Consider the following 17,128-nt stretch of genomic DNA (forward strand, 5'->3'; position numbering starts at 1 on the left):
AAGAATCAAATGACCTGCCTTTGAAACCAAATCACGTCTGCTGAATGAAGATATCTCGGGCCATGTAATGCTTGATCACCCAACTATTAATGTGTGCTCTCTTGGAAAGCAAATGTAACACCATGGAGCAGCTCCAGAACAGGGGAGACAGGCTCCTAGAGTAGGCGGCACAGAGAGCATGCATTAGACTTGCGGTCGGCTGATCTTTAGGTCTCGAAAGAAAAAAAAAATCTTCTCCCTGTAGTGCAAAACTAAGAGTGGATCACAGAGCAGAGGGAAAGGTTTAGTGTTCATAATTTGGGGGATTTGAATCAAAAACTTAAATGGGAGCGGAACGGGTATAGCGTTTCCCCCGTACTTGATTATGATGATGTGGGAATCTGTAGATTCGGAGAAGGGATTGGAACATTTTGTTGAAGGGGTGTATTCCATGATTTCATATGCCATGCAGAAGAATTCCATAATATATAAAGACGTGGTCAAACAACGTGGATACATCTTCAATCATGAAAGACAAACACTGGAAACTATCACGTCGCAATGGCAGCTTGGCGGCGAGGTGAAGAAAATGCTAAATCATTCACTTTTCCAAAGTTTCACACCGGCAGGTGAAGAGGATTTCAACAAATAGAAATAACTGAACAACGTTACCTTTGAGGTTTATGTAAGAAAATTTGGCGGAACTTTCTAAAGCTGTGCTAGAGATGTAGCTGGTTATATGTGTGACTGCAGATCTGTTTGTTGTTGCAGGATGAGCCCATTCAACTCTTTCAATGGGCAGTTGTATCCAAGTTTAGTTGAGTTGACTTCTACCCTGATCGCTCCCAAAAACCAAAAACATACAAGGAGGACTCTGAGCCTTTAGATCTCACTGTTGATCACTGCTCTGGTAGGTGATGGTGGGTGGCACAGCTAACACCTGTCTGGTTTTAAGACAGAGGTTTCTGGGAGACACAAGAACAACATATATCTCATACCCGCATGTCTCTTTTGTGCTGAGCATAAACCCAGGGATAAACCTGAACACGTTAACCAGCAGTCAGAAACGATGGTAACACAACATCTGGCTATTTCAGCCACTGTGATTACTGTCAAATAGTAATTACATAAAAAAATAAAATGTTTGGGAAACTGTTATCATTGCTTTTGTCATGAACAGCTGAGGCAATATCACTAGAACCAGCTTCAAAAGCAAGACCACAAGCAAGTGGCTGGTCCGTAAATTGACCAGATACCTGAACCAGTTATTTGATCACACTGTCATCATAGCTCAGGAGCTTGCCAAATGTGTGGTTATTTTAGTCAACAGATCAGCAATCCATGCTCACAACTTTAAATGTTTAACGTCAATCCACAATCCATAACTCACTCATGACATAACAAACCTGTGCAAGCTGGGGGTTTGTCCTATATTTCATTTTTGTCAGTTTAGGTCAACTCAATACAACTTCATCTCTGAACATCTGGCTTGATCTTTATCTCAATTTATCAATAATGATTTTCTTAGGGTGTCTGTATTGGTAAAAAAATAAGTTATTGATGTTTCTAGAATCCGCACACAAGCCTGTTTATCTACTGGTCCGAAAAGCTGCCATGTGCACCTCATGTTCTCCTTCACACCCTCACGGCGAGCAGGAATAAATCCATTCACTTGGAGAAGATGCACAAAGAAGAGGCAGCATTTCTTACCATTTTCAAAAACAGTCAAGTTGCAGCGCGAGAGAATCAAAACACAGATATGGAGCCATAAAACGATACAATCTGTAGTCCAGAGAATATTCAAACAACTTCAACTTCTCCTGCCAGACTTGCTGTTTGGATCAAACATATATTTCATATTAATCTTTGCAGTATAACTCTCCTCTCACTGTATATTACCTCTGTGTGTGACTCACATTTGACAGGAGAGGGTGCGATCTGTGCTGATCTTCATGGAGAAAAATATGAAAAGAAAATGAAATTTAAAAACGTCTTTGTAAATCTGCCATGGGAACCCTGAGCTTCACGTTGGGCTAAAAGAGGACGTCATCGGATATTTTATTGAGAAGTCCACAGAGTCCCATCATTATTGGACAATCATGGCAGGCCCAGTAGTCATCGTTCTCCGACCAGAGCTGGACACAAACAGTGACGTTCTCCGTATTGGCCATTTGTTTGTGCAGATCTACTATGGAAACCAAGCAAGGGAAAGGATACGAGAGCATGAAATTCAAATGACGCCATTTCTGAGCGGGATTTAAATGTCGCATTGCTCACCAAAAAGTCGAAGAGCCCAATGGTCTCAACCTGATTTAGTTCATGCATCCGATCCACAAAGAAGTGTGACAATGCTTAGAAAGCCACATTAAAGAACAAGGACACCGTGAGTTAGAATTACTACATGTGGACTTATACACTACAAAGTAAGAAGGAATACAAACGCTTCCAATGCTTTAAACAGACATGAAAGCACAGAATAATACCATGTTGAGTGGTGAGGAAAACAACATGCGCTGCATTACAAAAGAAAGTGCCACATTCACAACAAAGAAAAAAGTTCTTTGGGAGACGGAGCTGGAGCTAATTCAGCTGCTCCCTTCAGAGGAGTGATTGTTAACAGAGCCACTGAATTAAATGCACAGCGCAGCCACAACATAATGCCAACAACGTATCTCCGAAATTAAAGGAAATGTATAAAAAGCCCTTTAAAACAAAAGTGACGCAAAGGAGGCCTGCGGAACACCGAGTTTCTCAAAACAAAAAGCCCCGTTAATGTAAATGTTTGTCTGCTTTAGGTTTTCTCCCGCGTGTGTACGTGCACGACACACTCATGAGCCAGCCAAGCATGGACACAACCAATTTACCCCGATAAACAACAGATGTGTCCATCTATTTTAGTGCGACAAGCATTCTGCTGCAATAACACCATTAGTTGTCTCCTCATTTGCGATATCATTTTTCAACCATACGTTTTCCCCATTAGGGCTCCAGACCCGTTGGGCAGCTTTTCCATAACATTGGCATAGGCATGGATGGACGGCATGCTCCTAACCAGCAGGCTCACTGTGGGACCTACCTCAACAGAAACCAGAGCACACTGCAGAAATACAACATTGTCAATTGAAATGAAGACAACTATGATGGGCTGGAATCAGCAGTATATGAAATCCTCTAGAGCAATGCCAACGCAAATGGTTATACAATAGAGGGTGATAGAGGGGGGTGTGTTGCTGGTTTGAGTTATCACTGTGTGATGTGTGCAGTTTGGGGTTTGGCTTGTGAGGAGACACATTTCATGGGATTCAGATGGTCGCGGGCTGGTACCACATTTTTGTGATACTGTTTCTTCAAGTTTAGACAATAGGATGGATCAGAATCTGTGTTGTGTAACCTCTTTTCCCTTTTCAACAGGAGAGTGACTGGATTTATCACTGTCATCATTACCAAATAAATCATGATCGGTGATGGGAGGCCTCAGAAGAGTTGTCTACCCTCAGCTGTGATTATTGGTTGAATCTGCTGTGCACAAACACACACTGATGAAGCTCTATCACTCATATGAATTGCTAACAAGCAATGACGACATCACTTACTCAACATTACAACTTTTGTCTTCACCAGTTGTCATATTGCTGTTTAAAGCAACAGTGTGTAACTGTATTACCTTCAAATAGAAGCTTAAAAATAAGTTTGACATTTGACAGGGACTCCCCACCCTCAATATCCGTTATTGCTCGATGGTTCTCTCTCTTGTGAGAAGTTCCTCACTGTTTATGTGTAAATTAAGTTATAAGTTAGTGGGACTACACAGTCTACACAGAGCTCTCCTCAACACATCGATACGCTATGTTTTTTTTCGACATAAAAAAACCTTAATCGCTCGCACAGTCACATAGCTAAAGAGAATGAATCACCAAGTTTGGCTATAGAGGGCGCTGTTGCTGAGTAAAACTTAGTGTTGCTTTAAATTTCAATGTAAGCCTCTTAAAAGGAACAATTCCATACTGTCTAACAGTGTCTTAAATTGTGCACATGGTTTGTTGGTTTATCAGGACATCACTAGAGCTGTATGTTGCTCAAACTGAAATCATGTTCCAAACCTTAGATGCCATTTTTATGACCATCTTGTGCATCATTTTCCAAACATACAACCAAGCCTGCTTTAGTTCAAAAGGACATTTTTGGTGTTTTGTGAAGCTTGGCCGGGGCATTTCTGTGTGGAGTCTCTCCCCCGTCTTTGCGTGGGTTTCCTCCAGTTACTCTGGCTTCTTCCCACAATTCAAAGACTTTGGGTAAATTTGTGTAAATGTTGATGTATGTTGTTCCTTGAATATAATGGTGACCTGTCCAGGATTTGCCCCATCTGTCACCCAATGTCTGCTCGGATTGGCTCCAGCTAAACCCCTAACTCTCAAAGTATAAATAGTATCCTATATATAATGGATGGATATTAAATTCCCTCGAGCCCCAAACTCACTGCGTTGTTGACTGGTACAGGTTAATCTTTAATGTCCAAGAGTTTATGAAACATATGTGTGATGCTCTATCCAGCAGAGCTAACACTCAATCAAAGTAACAACTCAACACAAACCTGAGGATGAACATAAACCTACGTCCAATCCGACTTCTGAGGAAAAAATGTATCTCACTCATGAAAGAAGTCAGTAGGGAGCCGAAAAAAAATCAGCAGGAATATATTCACTCAAGCTGAACCCCTAGAAGGTTTTCACACAGACAGCCACACAGGAGCACACCCAACCACCCACTGTGACCGTTTCCCTTTTGTGACAGAACCCAGACTGACCTACTCGCAGCTCCTGACCGAAGACTGTCCTTTCTCCCAGCGCCGAGCAGTTCCAGCGTCCGTATCGGAACTGGTACTGACACTCATTGATGCCCATCTGGGCGCCTTCGCCAACAACAATGATGGCGTCCGGGCGGCTCTGGCAGATGGCCCGCTGGCGAGGTGCCAGCCCGGGAATCTTGTTGCAGATGATGTTGGCACCCAGAGCCACCACCGAGGACAGGGCCCTGCAGAGAGCAAGAGAAAACACACCACCACACATGCACGTGAGCATTCGTACACAACCTTAATGCAGACACAAACACATGTGGATGTTACAACACACAAACACTCATGCATAGTTGCACACACAGACACACAAAAAAACATAAACTCAGTTAGACGTTCCAGAGGATGGTCACACTGTCTCCTTGAATAAAGTGTTAATATGAACTGAAGGCTGCACTGCATGAATGGACTGCTATTGACTGGATTAAAAGGTAAATGTGAAACCTGACAACTGGATCCAGTATAAAACATAAAAATACACACAGGGAAACTTGCTAAAACAGCTCAGAGGGAGAGAACATGATGCCCTTCTGACGACTGACAACGCCATTCCACATCGGTCTGAATGTGGTGGGACTTTGAGTAATGAGTTGGGGTTTGTGTGCTGTTAGGTAACAGAGTGGAAGGAATAGTAGCAAATGCAGCATATACACTTGCTTGGAGCTTTGTGAGGCAGACGCAGGCTTCACTTCCTAACCAAATGTCACTCAAAAATATTATCCCTTAAGATTTGTGTGACTGTGTGTTCCGAAAGTTATTCGCAGTGTAAAGTGTTGCCTATAAATTTCACGAGGCTGCTTTTAGTTCAGCCACATCCTACGACTGCTGCGCATGGAAAATATGTAAGGTTTTCAACACTGTTCATCTTAATTTGTGGAGTATAACCGTGCTGTATAGAAAACGACACACAGCCCCGGCTCAGCTCTCCTCGGGGAGACTTCATCACATCTGATCGCTCGATGAGATAATATCAGAACATATGTCAAAAGATGGTTTTGTAACCGCCACGAAAGCCAAAACAGATTAGGGCTGAAACAAAGCACTGACTCCCTCTCTGTATATAACCCTCGAAACCATGTAGATACATGCTTTTTAAACAGGGAGCAGTAAAGGATCGAGAGAAGCATACAGTTTATCCCGAATTTGAAGAATGACGTCGACCTCCGAAGGATTCACCGCAGATGGGAGCAAGCTAAAGCCGGGGAAGTTGTGTGTCAGCGAAAAGCGACGCCGGTGTGAGAGGGTTGAAGAGGAAGAATGGATAAAGGGGGAGACGCTAAGAAACATAGACCCTGATTTTTGTGTATTCTAATTCACAGTGACGATGGTAAACGATCCCCCTGGATTAAAAACTAAGATACGATCGCTGATAAGAAATCTTTCTAAGAAAACCAATGTTCCCTTTTCCATTTAAGTCTCTGCAGACAGACAGAACCTAAATCTTAATTTCTAATAGGTTGAAATAAATCCTTACTGCACTGAGACGTGTATCTGTTTCCAAAGTCAGGACTGCACACAGTCTTCTGCACTCAGTTAAAAGAGTAAAGGTGCCATTGTGTGAACTGTTTCCACTATTTAAAAAGAGAATCATAAGCAAGATCTCCTCGGTACAAGAGGACAATTCATTTTGCACCACTACACTGTAAACCGAGGGCCGTAGCTGAACAACAACTGAGTACTTGTCTAACAAAAGATGAAATTCATCAGGTGCATTCAGTGTCCACGGTAAACACTCAGGCCCGCGGCTGCATTCAACCCCTCTTTGCTCCCTCAGCTGTTAAACAGGCTTGAACTCCTCTGACCCTCTGCTGTATGTGCTGGTTGTTCGTGGCAACGGTGACATCTACGTCTGCACCAACCAAAAGGTCAGGCTCATGAAAACGAGGAGCGCACAACGGCAGAAATCCACTTTCTTGCATTATGAGTGTTACAGATGAACAGATCTGGTCTGCTTATATAAATCTCCAGTTGATAAGATTGCATATATCACAGATATCTCTGTTCCCTGCACAGAAACTAAAACAAAAGCACGCTAGTGTTTTCAAATCTTACAAACACAACTCCTGTATTCCCCTCTTGGCTTTTTCACACGTCATTCACCGGCTAATTCACAGAATCACAGTCTATGCCACGGGCAAACTCAAACCATCAGACGACACCAAACAGAGAATTCCACAGCTAAGCTTTTTAAATCCCTGCATCATCAAAGTGCACAAATGCGATCCTGTTTGCTTAGCGTTACATACTGTGTGTGTGTACGCCAGTGGCTTGTGGACAGCTCGCCTACGGACACACTCCCGTCAGACAGACAGACAACAGAGACCTTAGCAACACTGAGAGCACACATCACACATGTGGCCTGTTTGGATGATAAACATCGAGTCTATACAATTCAAGACGTGTGATTTAAAGTATCATGCAGAGTGTTGCAACGTGTGCATCTTGATCAACGACACAGAGGAGAGAGGAGCTGGGAAACTGCTAAGCAACAGGTGGCAGTTTTTGTTTTACCACATAGTGCATATACCTAAAACTCCAAATAACATAAGAGGTGTTATTTGCGTCTGTGCATTTGGCAGTAAATTCGATAAAGTTCAATATGAGTCAGACACTTTGAGGTGACACCATTTTTTAGCGTCAATGTTAAAGACGATTTTCAGACAAAACATGGGTTTTCCGTCTATGTTATATTGATTACAAAAATGTGTGATGTAACTGCAGGAAAACCCGTCTGACATCCAAACTCAGCCCGTGCGAGGTCTGACTCTAAATCACTTTCTTTGGAAAAACTTTATTCTGAACCAGTGTCAGTGGTGAGGGGAGCTTACAGATTTTTTAATGGCGGGGTAGTGTGGCCTTAAGTGAGACGATACAGTCTACGTCATGACATACAGTGTGCTCACAGCCACCTACTCCATCACATGGAACACTTTGAACCTAAATGACATGCTATTAAGCTCCCGGACATGCATCTTCTGCTGAGGAATGCACTCACAAAAATGCCAGAGACACAACTTTAACTAAGTCAATTGAGTAAATGCCCCTTCTCTCTCTTTTTTTTCTAAGACCGGGGAAATACCTGTTTCAGTGATGAATATGATTTCATCACTGTTGAAGACACAAGAGCATGCAGTGCATTAATGCCGTTTGGTATCATAAAATCCTTTTTACATCTGTTTTAAGCTACTCTATCCACACTGGCCTAACCAGTGTGCAGTGGCCCAAAAGCTCTGGATGGAAAGATCCTTTCGCCCACTGCTCTACACATTTTACAGTGCCATCACGAGTTTCGAAAAAAGGAGACGTTGTATTGATTTTGAAGCCATATTCAATTCTTTCTCCTCAGAACATATATTTTGGCTAATGCTCAGCAGAAAACACAAAAATGATCAAAACAAACAATGGCATGTTGCTTTAACGTGCAAGCCATCACTACACCGAGTCCTGTCGCCCACTTTTAACTGGAAACCAAAAACCACATCTATTTCGGCATCAGGTTTGGGGTCTCCGTGCAGAAAAAGGAGGGAGCACGGGGTAAGTAATTATTTTTGAAGCTTCAAGAAAGCCAGTGTTCTCCTGCACGAGTAATTCTCCTTTAATTCAAAGCCGCAGCGCATTACAGTGTCAATCACTGTACGTTGCAGGGAGATATTTTAAGTCGCGGGTTCAAACGATAACAATCGAAACACAGAGAATCAAGCAGGGGTGACGTCATGCGCGGAGATAATCTTTCACACGCTCTGACAGGTTAACGGTGCTCGCATGCGTAAAAAGGTGAACTGAGTTAAAATCCCCGCACCAGGCACAGACGACTGGATCTCAGCATCCAATTGTCTTGAACATCTCTGCCACTCTGTGGCCAAAGCGGTTCTATGGCAGTTACCAAGTCGTTTTATTTTTCTCATCTTTACAAAATGTTTGCAACTCGACACTTTAATCCAAACAATCGCAGCTTTTACTCACAAGGAATTCCTGTCCGCCGGCAGACGGCACATTAAAGCGCGTAAAGGTTTTCAGATAATTAGTTTATTCCCACATGGATCGTTATCCCGGAGACGTTTCCACTAATGAACGTCCTCATCGTGAATCCATATGAGATTTTGCGCTCGCGTGCCATGAGAAAGTGTGAATCATCCTCTACAATTACATTCAATTCACTGTCAAAGTTGCTTTGCTGTTCCGCCTGTTCCCCTGCGCTCTAATGGCACAATGTAAATAAGTTCAACCGATTCTCCGAGCTGTGGACGCGAACAACTATGAGCGTTGTATCTCAGAAACGGCGTTTAATGGAGAAATTGAAATAATGCCCCGCTATCCGGTCAGAAGGCTGCACAGGAGCCGAACCGAACCCGCGTCTTTGTGTTGAGTGCGGCTGAGCGCGCCGCTGTCTGGAGTTCATTAAGGAGCCGTTAATTGGCTCAGACTTACAGGTAGCTGCCACTGGTCAGGATGAGGAAGATCTGCGGATAGTAGACTGACAGCAGTACACTGCGCGACGAGAAGATGATCATGATGACATTGAGCAAATGGCCACGTTCGGACTGAGATAAAAAAAAAAAAGAGAAGAATCCCTTAATTTCACGGCTTTAAGTCCCTTTCCGCTTGGAATCAGAAAAAGAAGAAGAAGAAGGAGAAGAAGAGGTGCTGTGCGTCTTCCGAGTCTCTGTGGTGCGGCGGCTCTACGCAGCAGCTCCGAGCTCCCAGGGCCGTGTGTGCGCTGAGATTGGCTCTGTCATCTCTCAGCGGCGCAGGCTGTTGCACAGGACTGCGGGTTCCTGAGCCGGAATGATGATGATGATGGTTTTAGGGATTTCGCATGGCAGAGAGGAGCTCTCTCCTGCTCTCATGAGAGTCGCGGCTGCCATTGGGTAGGGAGAGACACTACGATATCCGCCCACTTTGCCACACCGGGACAATAGGGTGACACTGATCCGATCCCCGCTGGATGTGCGCGAGGTTTCATTCATGCACCCCTCCTCACACACACACACACACACACACACACACACACACACACACACACACACACACACACACACACACACACACACAGACATGCATGCATGCACACGCACACACACTCCTCCTCCGCCCCCACCACCATCCAGCCCAAAAATAAACAAACAGACGCTGGCTGGCCCTCGCATCATAATCGCAGCTACATGTGCAAAAAATCAGCATGTGTCACTCTGAATCAACAACTTGGTGCGATATTAACACGCAAGAAAAATGTCTTTAGAATGTGACAGAAACGATTCTCGTTATATTTTCTGTGTGGTTCTCTGAGAGTTTTGTGTGAGGACACGTCCCCCCCCTTTTTCTCCTATGACATCCTTTTAAAAAATGGCTCATCGTCGCACAATCGAGACCTCTGGTAGCAAGTGTTCCTATAATATTTCCACAGAGAGACAAAGCATGTTTGTGGGCCTCGGATATGGTTCTCAATGACCTTATTATTTCCTGTGGTGAGACTATAGTACTCCTATAGGCGTCTGCAATGTGCGCGCTGTCTGCCGCGCTCCGGGGCCGTTTGATGGCCTGTTATAGCCAAACACTCGTTTTGTGACCCTGCAGTAAAAACTGTACAATCATCTCCTCAGATTGCACCGCTGCCGCAACGACCTATGCAAATGTGAGAGGTATAAAAATAGACCCCTCTGTGTTGTCCGTGATCGGATCTGATGCGCATGGAAATAAAATACTTGGGAGCTTAGAGCAGGGCTTTGGAAAGGGGGGTGAGGGGGGGCAGCATCGTGACGCTCACTCAACACCTGCAGGCTCCAGCCGCTATAAATGAGGAGGGTACCATGAAAGATGTAGGCAGAGGGAGAGAGAAAAGGTGGATGGAAGGAATGAGCTAATTGCTCAGGGTTAGAAAACACGTTTGGAGATGACTGCCCCCCCCCCCCCACACACACACCATGTCGGTGCTACCGTCATATGATACGAGCATCTGTGGAACGTGAAGTCAGTTTACACGCTTCACTCCACATGAGGTTCTCACAGGGAGGGCTGACAGTGTCTGTTTGATTCACTGCGGCGGCGGCAGGAGGCTCTGAAATCAGTTCAACGGCCTTATTGTTGTGCAGACAACTGGACTCTATCATATTAGAAATTATTTATGAAAAAAGGAAAAATGGGATTGATCGCCTGTAACCTCTGGTTGTTTCATTCCCTAAATGTTTAGGCTATTAAAAAAGAAAAAGAAAAGAGGAAGTGTTGCGAAAAAAAGTTCTTTAATGAATAATCTATTATAGTGACTCAAGGATTATAGCAGGCCTAGTATATATTTATTTTCTGCATCATCCTGTACCAGGTTTACACTGCTGCACACTTCACGGTTTTCCGGGCCCGTATGTTTTATTATTTATTTAAGTATATTGCATTTAGGTTGTAGTTAAAGTTCCAGGGTGTAAGCATCAAACGTTGAAATTTATCAATTTTACTATTCATTAAATTTTACTATTCAGCATAAGTATTTTTACTACATAACCAAAAAATGTTGCTTCCCTATGCATGCACATCTATACACAACAACACCAGATATATAATTGTAAGGATTGTAACGTGAGCGTTTTGGATCCTAATATGTGATCATGCTTGAGAAGCACTGCTGCGGAGAAGGAAGCAATGGAATAAGTCTCTCCGTGTTTAATGCATCAAGGTGAGCTATTGCAAAACAGGTAAAAACTCCGACTGGGCAATGGAATGTGGAAATACAACTCAGTCCGCCGCTATTAATGAAGGTATGCAGGGGCGAGCTGGATCTGGAGCGGAGACAGCGGCTCAAATGATCTGGTGCGACAATGGAGCAAGATTCTCCTGAGGTGAACTTAATATCTCCCCCCCACCACCACACACACACACACACACACCCTGCCAGACAATGCACGAATCGATCATATTAGTCTAGTGACGTGAGACCTAATCTGCAACCTTTACGCACGACGCACGCAGGTCTGAATTCACAGAATTATCAAACATTGAAGTTATATTTAAATACACCTGCTGTTAAAAATGTTTTCCGCGTTTAGAGGACTGAGGTCAGAGGGCACTCGATGCTTCCCCGTAAAGACTTCATGTCGCAATACATTTGAAGCTCAGCTTTTGCGCATGTGAGCAGCGCGAATCACAGGTAAGACAAACAAACACTCACCCGAGCCGGAGGTAAATGATGCCAAAACACAGCAACACGTAGACGCTCCGCTTTCGGAGGGGCTTGTGCATGATCGTTGCCACTTTGTCCAGGGGCCATGCACCGTAACGTGAAGTGGTCGCACTGTTTTCCCTTCACATTGGCAGCTTCCCTCTAACCCTTCCAGATGCACGTACGCCGCCTGTTTTCCGCGACGTCGATCCGAAGCGCCTTAGAAACCTTCTGCCGTGTGAAATCCATGGTCCGGCGGCACAGGTGAGATGCTGGGTTAGGAGCTGCGAGGTGCCAGAGAACTCCAAAGTGAAACTCGAGAGAGGGTCGGACTTGCAAGGTGACTGAGTTCTTGGAGGAAGTGCCTCCTATTCGTCCCTACTTTCACGACAGAGCACTAATTAACAATTCCCATTTCCTGCGCCCTGCAGTCAGAAAACAAGTATAGGCGCGCTTCCTGCAGTGCTCTACCAACCCCGTGCGTTTCACTACGTTTAAAACATGTTCAACAATCTGAAGACATCTCAAGCTCAGTCCACGTTACTAACTTCCATCATCCAGGTGCTCTACAGGTAACAAAAGGGCTGCACTCCTCCTCCTCCTCCTGCTGCAGCATGGAAATATGCAGGAGATGGGACGGGCTTGCAGTCTGTGCTCTGCACGTGTAGTTGTTGTACAGAAAACTAAAGGCAATGGCCCTTTTATAGGTCCTTGTTCCAGCCGAGGCTGGTGTTTGTTGCTTACAACAGTGGGTATTTGCCTCACCAGTTGGGGGGTTCCCCGGATGGACTGCACCACAACAGTAAGGCCCATAAAGCCAAACAGACGAGGAATGACTTTCCAGCTGTGAGAATAAAAAAAACAAAAAAGCTAATGCATGACGGATAATGACTAATAATAAGGATGTGGCGTCATGGATCAGGGGGGCTCTGTCAGCCACTTTGATTAACAGTGCATTGCATGAATCAAATGACACAAACACAATATAAATAGTCCCATTACTTGGGGGGTCTTGAGTCCGGATGATGTGAATTTTGAGCAGATGTTGAGAATACAGAGTCAGATCCTTAGGGAGCTGTTGTTTGACGAAGAAGACTCCCTCTGGTGGCAACTAGACACTGCTGAAGTGATGAGTTTACAGAGATAGACCTCTTCACTGTCATGGGACACCTACAGGAGAGTCCACATCAAGACTGCAGATCTGGTTAAAGCTTGAATCTGACTGATTATTATACATAATTATGTTTGGGTGCCTGTGAATATGTACACGTATTATTTAGGTTATTTTCCAAATGTCATTGTGTCCATTTTAAATTGTGTGCATTGATGCCATATGTAACGTATTTTCAAGTCCTTTTCTGAGTTTAGTTGTATCTGCATTTTTGAAGTTGATATGGACGAGGGTTCTGAGTCGGAGTAGAAACTTTATTAATATTTATTTTTGAAACGTTCTATATGCTGTGTTGTTTCCACATGCTATGTTATATGTGTTCACACGTGATCTGCAGGGAGGGTGATCTGCTTGGTCAAGTGAATGCTGTCCTGTTCTGACAAAAGCACAGTGGATTATGTTTTTTCTAGGCAATATAGAGTTTATTGTAATTGTGTGGGACTTGGTTGTATTTATTATCATGATGATACGTTACGATTTCAATTACTGGCGATTTTGTACTTCTGATTTAAATGCATTTGTGCGGTTTCACTTGCAAATGAAACCTTCAATTTTTTGGGAATGTTACTGAGTGACCTGTGACCTGTGGCCACTCCCTATTAAAGATGGCTTCACATTGTCCCAAAATGTTTGCCTGATGAAGGTCGAGTACAGAAACGTTGCAGGATACATTTCTGATTGCAAGTTAGACAGTGTCCCAAGTTTTTAATCTTTTTTTTGTAGAAATGTTATTAAAGTTTGGACATTTTACTATATGGACAATCAGATGTAGGTAATGCAGTAGAATTGAAATTGTAATATTTCTCCGTCCCATAATTTGAATTTAAATCACTATCTTGCCATGTCTTTTGGTGCTACGTTTATAAAATAATGGAATGTTTTCGCATCCCATACTTTGAATATAAATCACTTACCACATTATGATGTGCCTTTTGTGTAACTGCTTCACATTTAAATAATTGTGGGCCTTTTCTTCTATGTTTCACGAACAACAATAATAACATTTTTTCTACTCGAATTAGTGGCCAAGATCGTGCGAATATACTATGGTGACGTTTTTTTAATTGTTAATTTTATCAAGCCATTCTGGTCTTACATTTTTAACCGTTAATTAATGACACGACTGACATGTCATCGGGATAATTTTTTTTTGATGCCGCCAACAGCTCTCCGCCCGCCTCGTCAAAATCCCTGAGGGACCCCTTTCTCCTCTCTTTGGGTTTTATAGACTCTTCGCAGTTTCTCAAAAGAACACATAAACCATCTATTCACTTTATTCCCATGAAACTGCATGAAAAATGGTCAACGTGTTGTAATAATGATGGCATAAACTAAAATTACAGACATGAGCTATCTGAGCCCAGAGACTGCCAAGCTGTTGTCGACCACGAGAAACAGACAAAACCACAGAGACCTTTGTTTCAAGACATCTCTGCATTGTGGGTTTTAAGGCCTTTTCCTTCAAAACATGGCCATCAAAATTCCAGATGGATTTTTTGAAATAATGAAAGTCAACAAGCGGGGCCCAGGATGACATAAAAAAGACATGTATTTGATGTCTACCCTGTAAAAGATGGTCTTGTTTGTCATCATCAAGGCCTGGGTGGGGATAGTCCTGTTTAGTTTAATTAAAATGTTCAAAGGACCAACGCTTTTTTATTAAAGCTGGACCGAGACCAGGGACAGTGTGCGTCAGCGTTATTTGTCACCCCGCCATTGTCATTACAGACACGTCGCACACATCCCCGCTCGTCTGTCGTCCGCAGACTCTTTCCCGTGCACGTCAACACACATTCCTTCGCGTCTCGGGCATCCACACATACAGTTAGCATGCACGTAGACTCACACATCAAACCGTGCACACACACACACACACACGCGTGTGCACCGCGGACACACACAGAGACTCTCGCACACAGTGCACTTGGGTGGTATGTGGAGGATCTTGTGACACAGTGTTTATTTAACTTCAAAAAGCTGAGGCGGGGATGAGAGCATGTGGGTCAGCAAGGACATATCAATCCGAGTAAGTCATATACGCCACATCACTGCCTGGGCCTTATGCTGCATTACAGGCCATTGTTTTTGAAATATCTCCCCTTCCCGTCTCATGAAAGGCAGTCGCTGTCCTCCGCGCTCTTTTCTTGCCCTCCTCTTAGTCTGCTCTATGCTTTAATAACTGTCAGCCAAACTTTTTCAACATTGCAACATTGTGTATCCGTTCCTTTTCATCTGCGTGCACTCTGCGTCCCAAACGTCAGACGAGAAATTGTTGGGAAGAGAGGAAGAAAAATAACCCAGATGGATTAATATTTCAGCCATAGCATGAGAAGATAGGTCACACTGTCTTTTTGAATATTGTTAAATACTCTTGACCAACAACTAAATAAGAAAACATACCGGTTGCCCATGTGTTTGCATGGGAGCTGGTTCAGCTGGAAGCAGTGAAAGCACTGAAACGCAGAATGTGCCAAACCATGGAGTGGCGTCTGGGGCTGGGTCCACTGCATCTACACTGGGCCCCAGGCAAGAGGGAGGGAGGGGCTGTTATGCCCTCGCAAAGACCCCCTCTACACCCCCCTCAGCCACCTCCCTCTAACCCCCTGTTCTCTTGATCTTAACACTTCCTTCAATTAACCAAGCTCAGATTTAGCACCAGATCCAGCGACAGGGAGCAGCCACAGAGGAAGAGGATTCACTGAGCTGTGCCGCGAGAACGTGACCTTTGAGACCTGGATGTCAGATGTCTCCTCGTACGTCTGACTGTGAGGGCAAAGGTTAAACCAACCAGAGCAATCCTCTCTTTCTGGCCAATGGGTCTGGCCTCTTCCGTTCAGTCACAGCTGTGGTCAGGGAAACAGGGTGTGGTCTGATTAATTCCCCACCATGCTCGCTGATATATCAGGTCGGTCGTGCCTCATTTGTGCATGTGTGTGTGTGTGCACACGCATGCCAGCCGATCTGCCAGGCAGGGTTTGCATGTATTCCTGCCTGCTGAGGCTGATTAGCTCAGACTGAAATGCTGCACCATGCCCTCTCGCTGGAAAGCAGGTTTTCTGAGGATTGGCTCCTCTCGCTAGAGTTCGATAGCACTTTGAGAACTTCTACGTAGTTTGAGCTGATGCTCTATGGGCACACAGTGTCTTTTCTCATGTTAAAACCCTGAAACACTAATTTGCAATGTTTACTAGTTTGAAAAAGGGGTCACTTTTTTGCAAAGACCACTAGCCAAACTGTCATGGGTGTTTTCATGATCAGGCCAGGGCTCCGAGACAGAACAGGGAAGCGGGATCGGTTTACCCAAATCTGACAGTCTGGGACAGCAAGCCAAAGCTGAAGCCTCTGTTCGAGAGCGCACTCAGTAAAATGAATGAAATGGCTTAGAGGAAAGAAAAGAGTCCAGTTTCAAGTTGGAGAGGCCTGAGAATGACTGAGATTAGGATTTGTTGCTACTGTGCCATGTGTCTAGACCCGGCTCACGGCTAATATGTGTGTGACTGTAGCTGGAAATGTATGTTTTCACAAAAGTAATATAATATATACGCAGTGATTACTGCATGCGATAGTTGAGCAGCAATAAATTCTACTGGAACAGATCATAGCGCCGCTGTCAGCAAAAATGTGCCGCACATAACAACATACAGTAATTGATGGTTTGTTTTTTCTGGTTTTATGTCGCTGCTCAGATTCTTCTGATTTACCGGCTAATATTTGCTAATGAGCCGGAAGCGCGATGAAGCACAGTCTGGAAAAATAGGTTTCAGAAACTTCAATTCAGGCCAATTCACCATTTATCTGTAATCCACTGGCGAATTTATGATTAAAAAAAAAAAATGGTTTACAAAAAACAGAATAGTGTGTTGATACATACTATAAGCTATTTTATTTAGATAGATCACAATGTCATAACTGGCTGTGCTGATATATATACAACAGCTACATACTGTCCATTCTCTGAATCCCTAAGGTATGCTCATTT

General features: G+C 43.9%; 1 protein-coding gene across 2 annotated transcripts in view; it reads right to left on the minus strand.

The window, feature by feature from the left end:
- wnt7bb (wingless-type MMTV integration site family, member 7Bb) overlaps positions 1-12,571 on the minus strand; it is a 30,719-nt gene extending 18,148 nt beyond the window's left edge. The window contains exons 1-2 of one of the 2 annotated variants that reach the window (XM_053427292.1): positions 11,988-12,571; positions 4,784-5,010 (exon numbers count right to left, since the gene is read on the minus strand). In XM_053427292.1, the coding sequence (XP_053283267.1) occupies positions 4,784-5,010; positions 11,988-12,058 (298 nt within the window). In that variant the 5' untranslated portion in view covers positions 12,059-12,571. Of the gene's footprint in view, positions 1-4,783; positions 5,011-9,259; positions 9,343-11,987 lie in introns of those variants that run through there. The other variant, XM_053427293.1, reaches the window with a different exon arrangement.
- Positions 12,572-17,128: the final 4,557 nt, after the last annotated feature.

The sequence above is a fragment of the Pleuronectes platessa genome, chromosome 7 (assembly GCF_947347685.1).
Source record: "Pleuronectes platessa chromosome 7, fPlePla1.1, whole genome shotgun sequence".
In the NCBI taxonomy this organism is placed as follows: Eukaryota; Metazoa; Chordata; class Actinopteri; order Pleuronectiformes; family Pleuronectidae; genus Pleuronectes; species Pleuronectes platessa.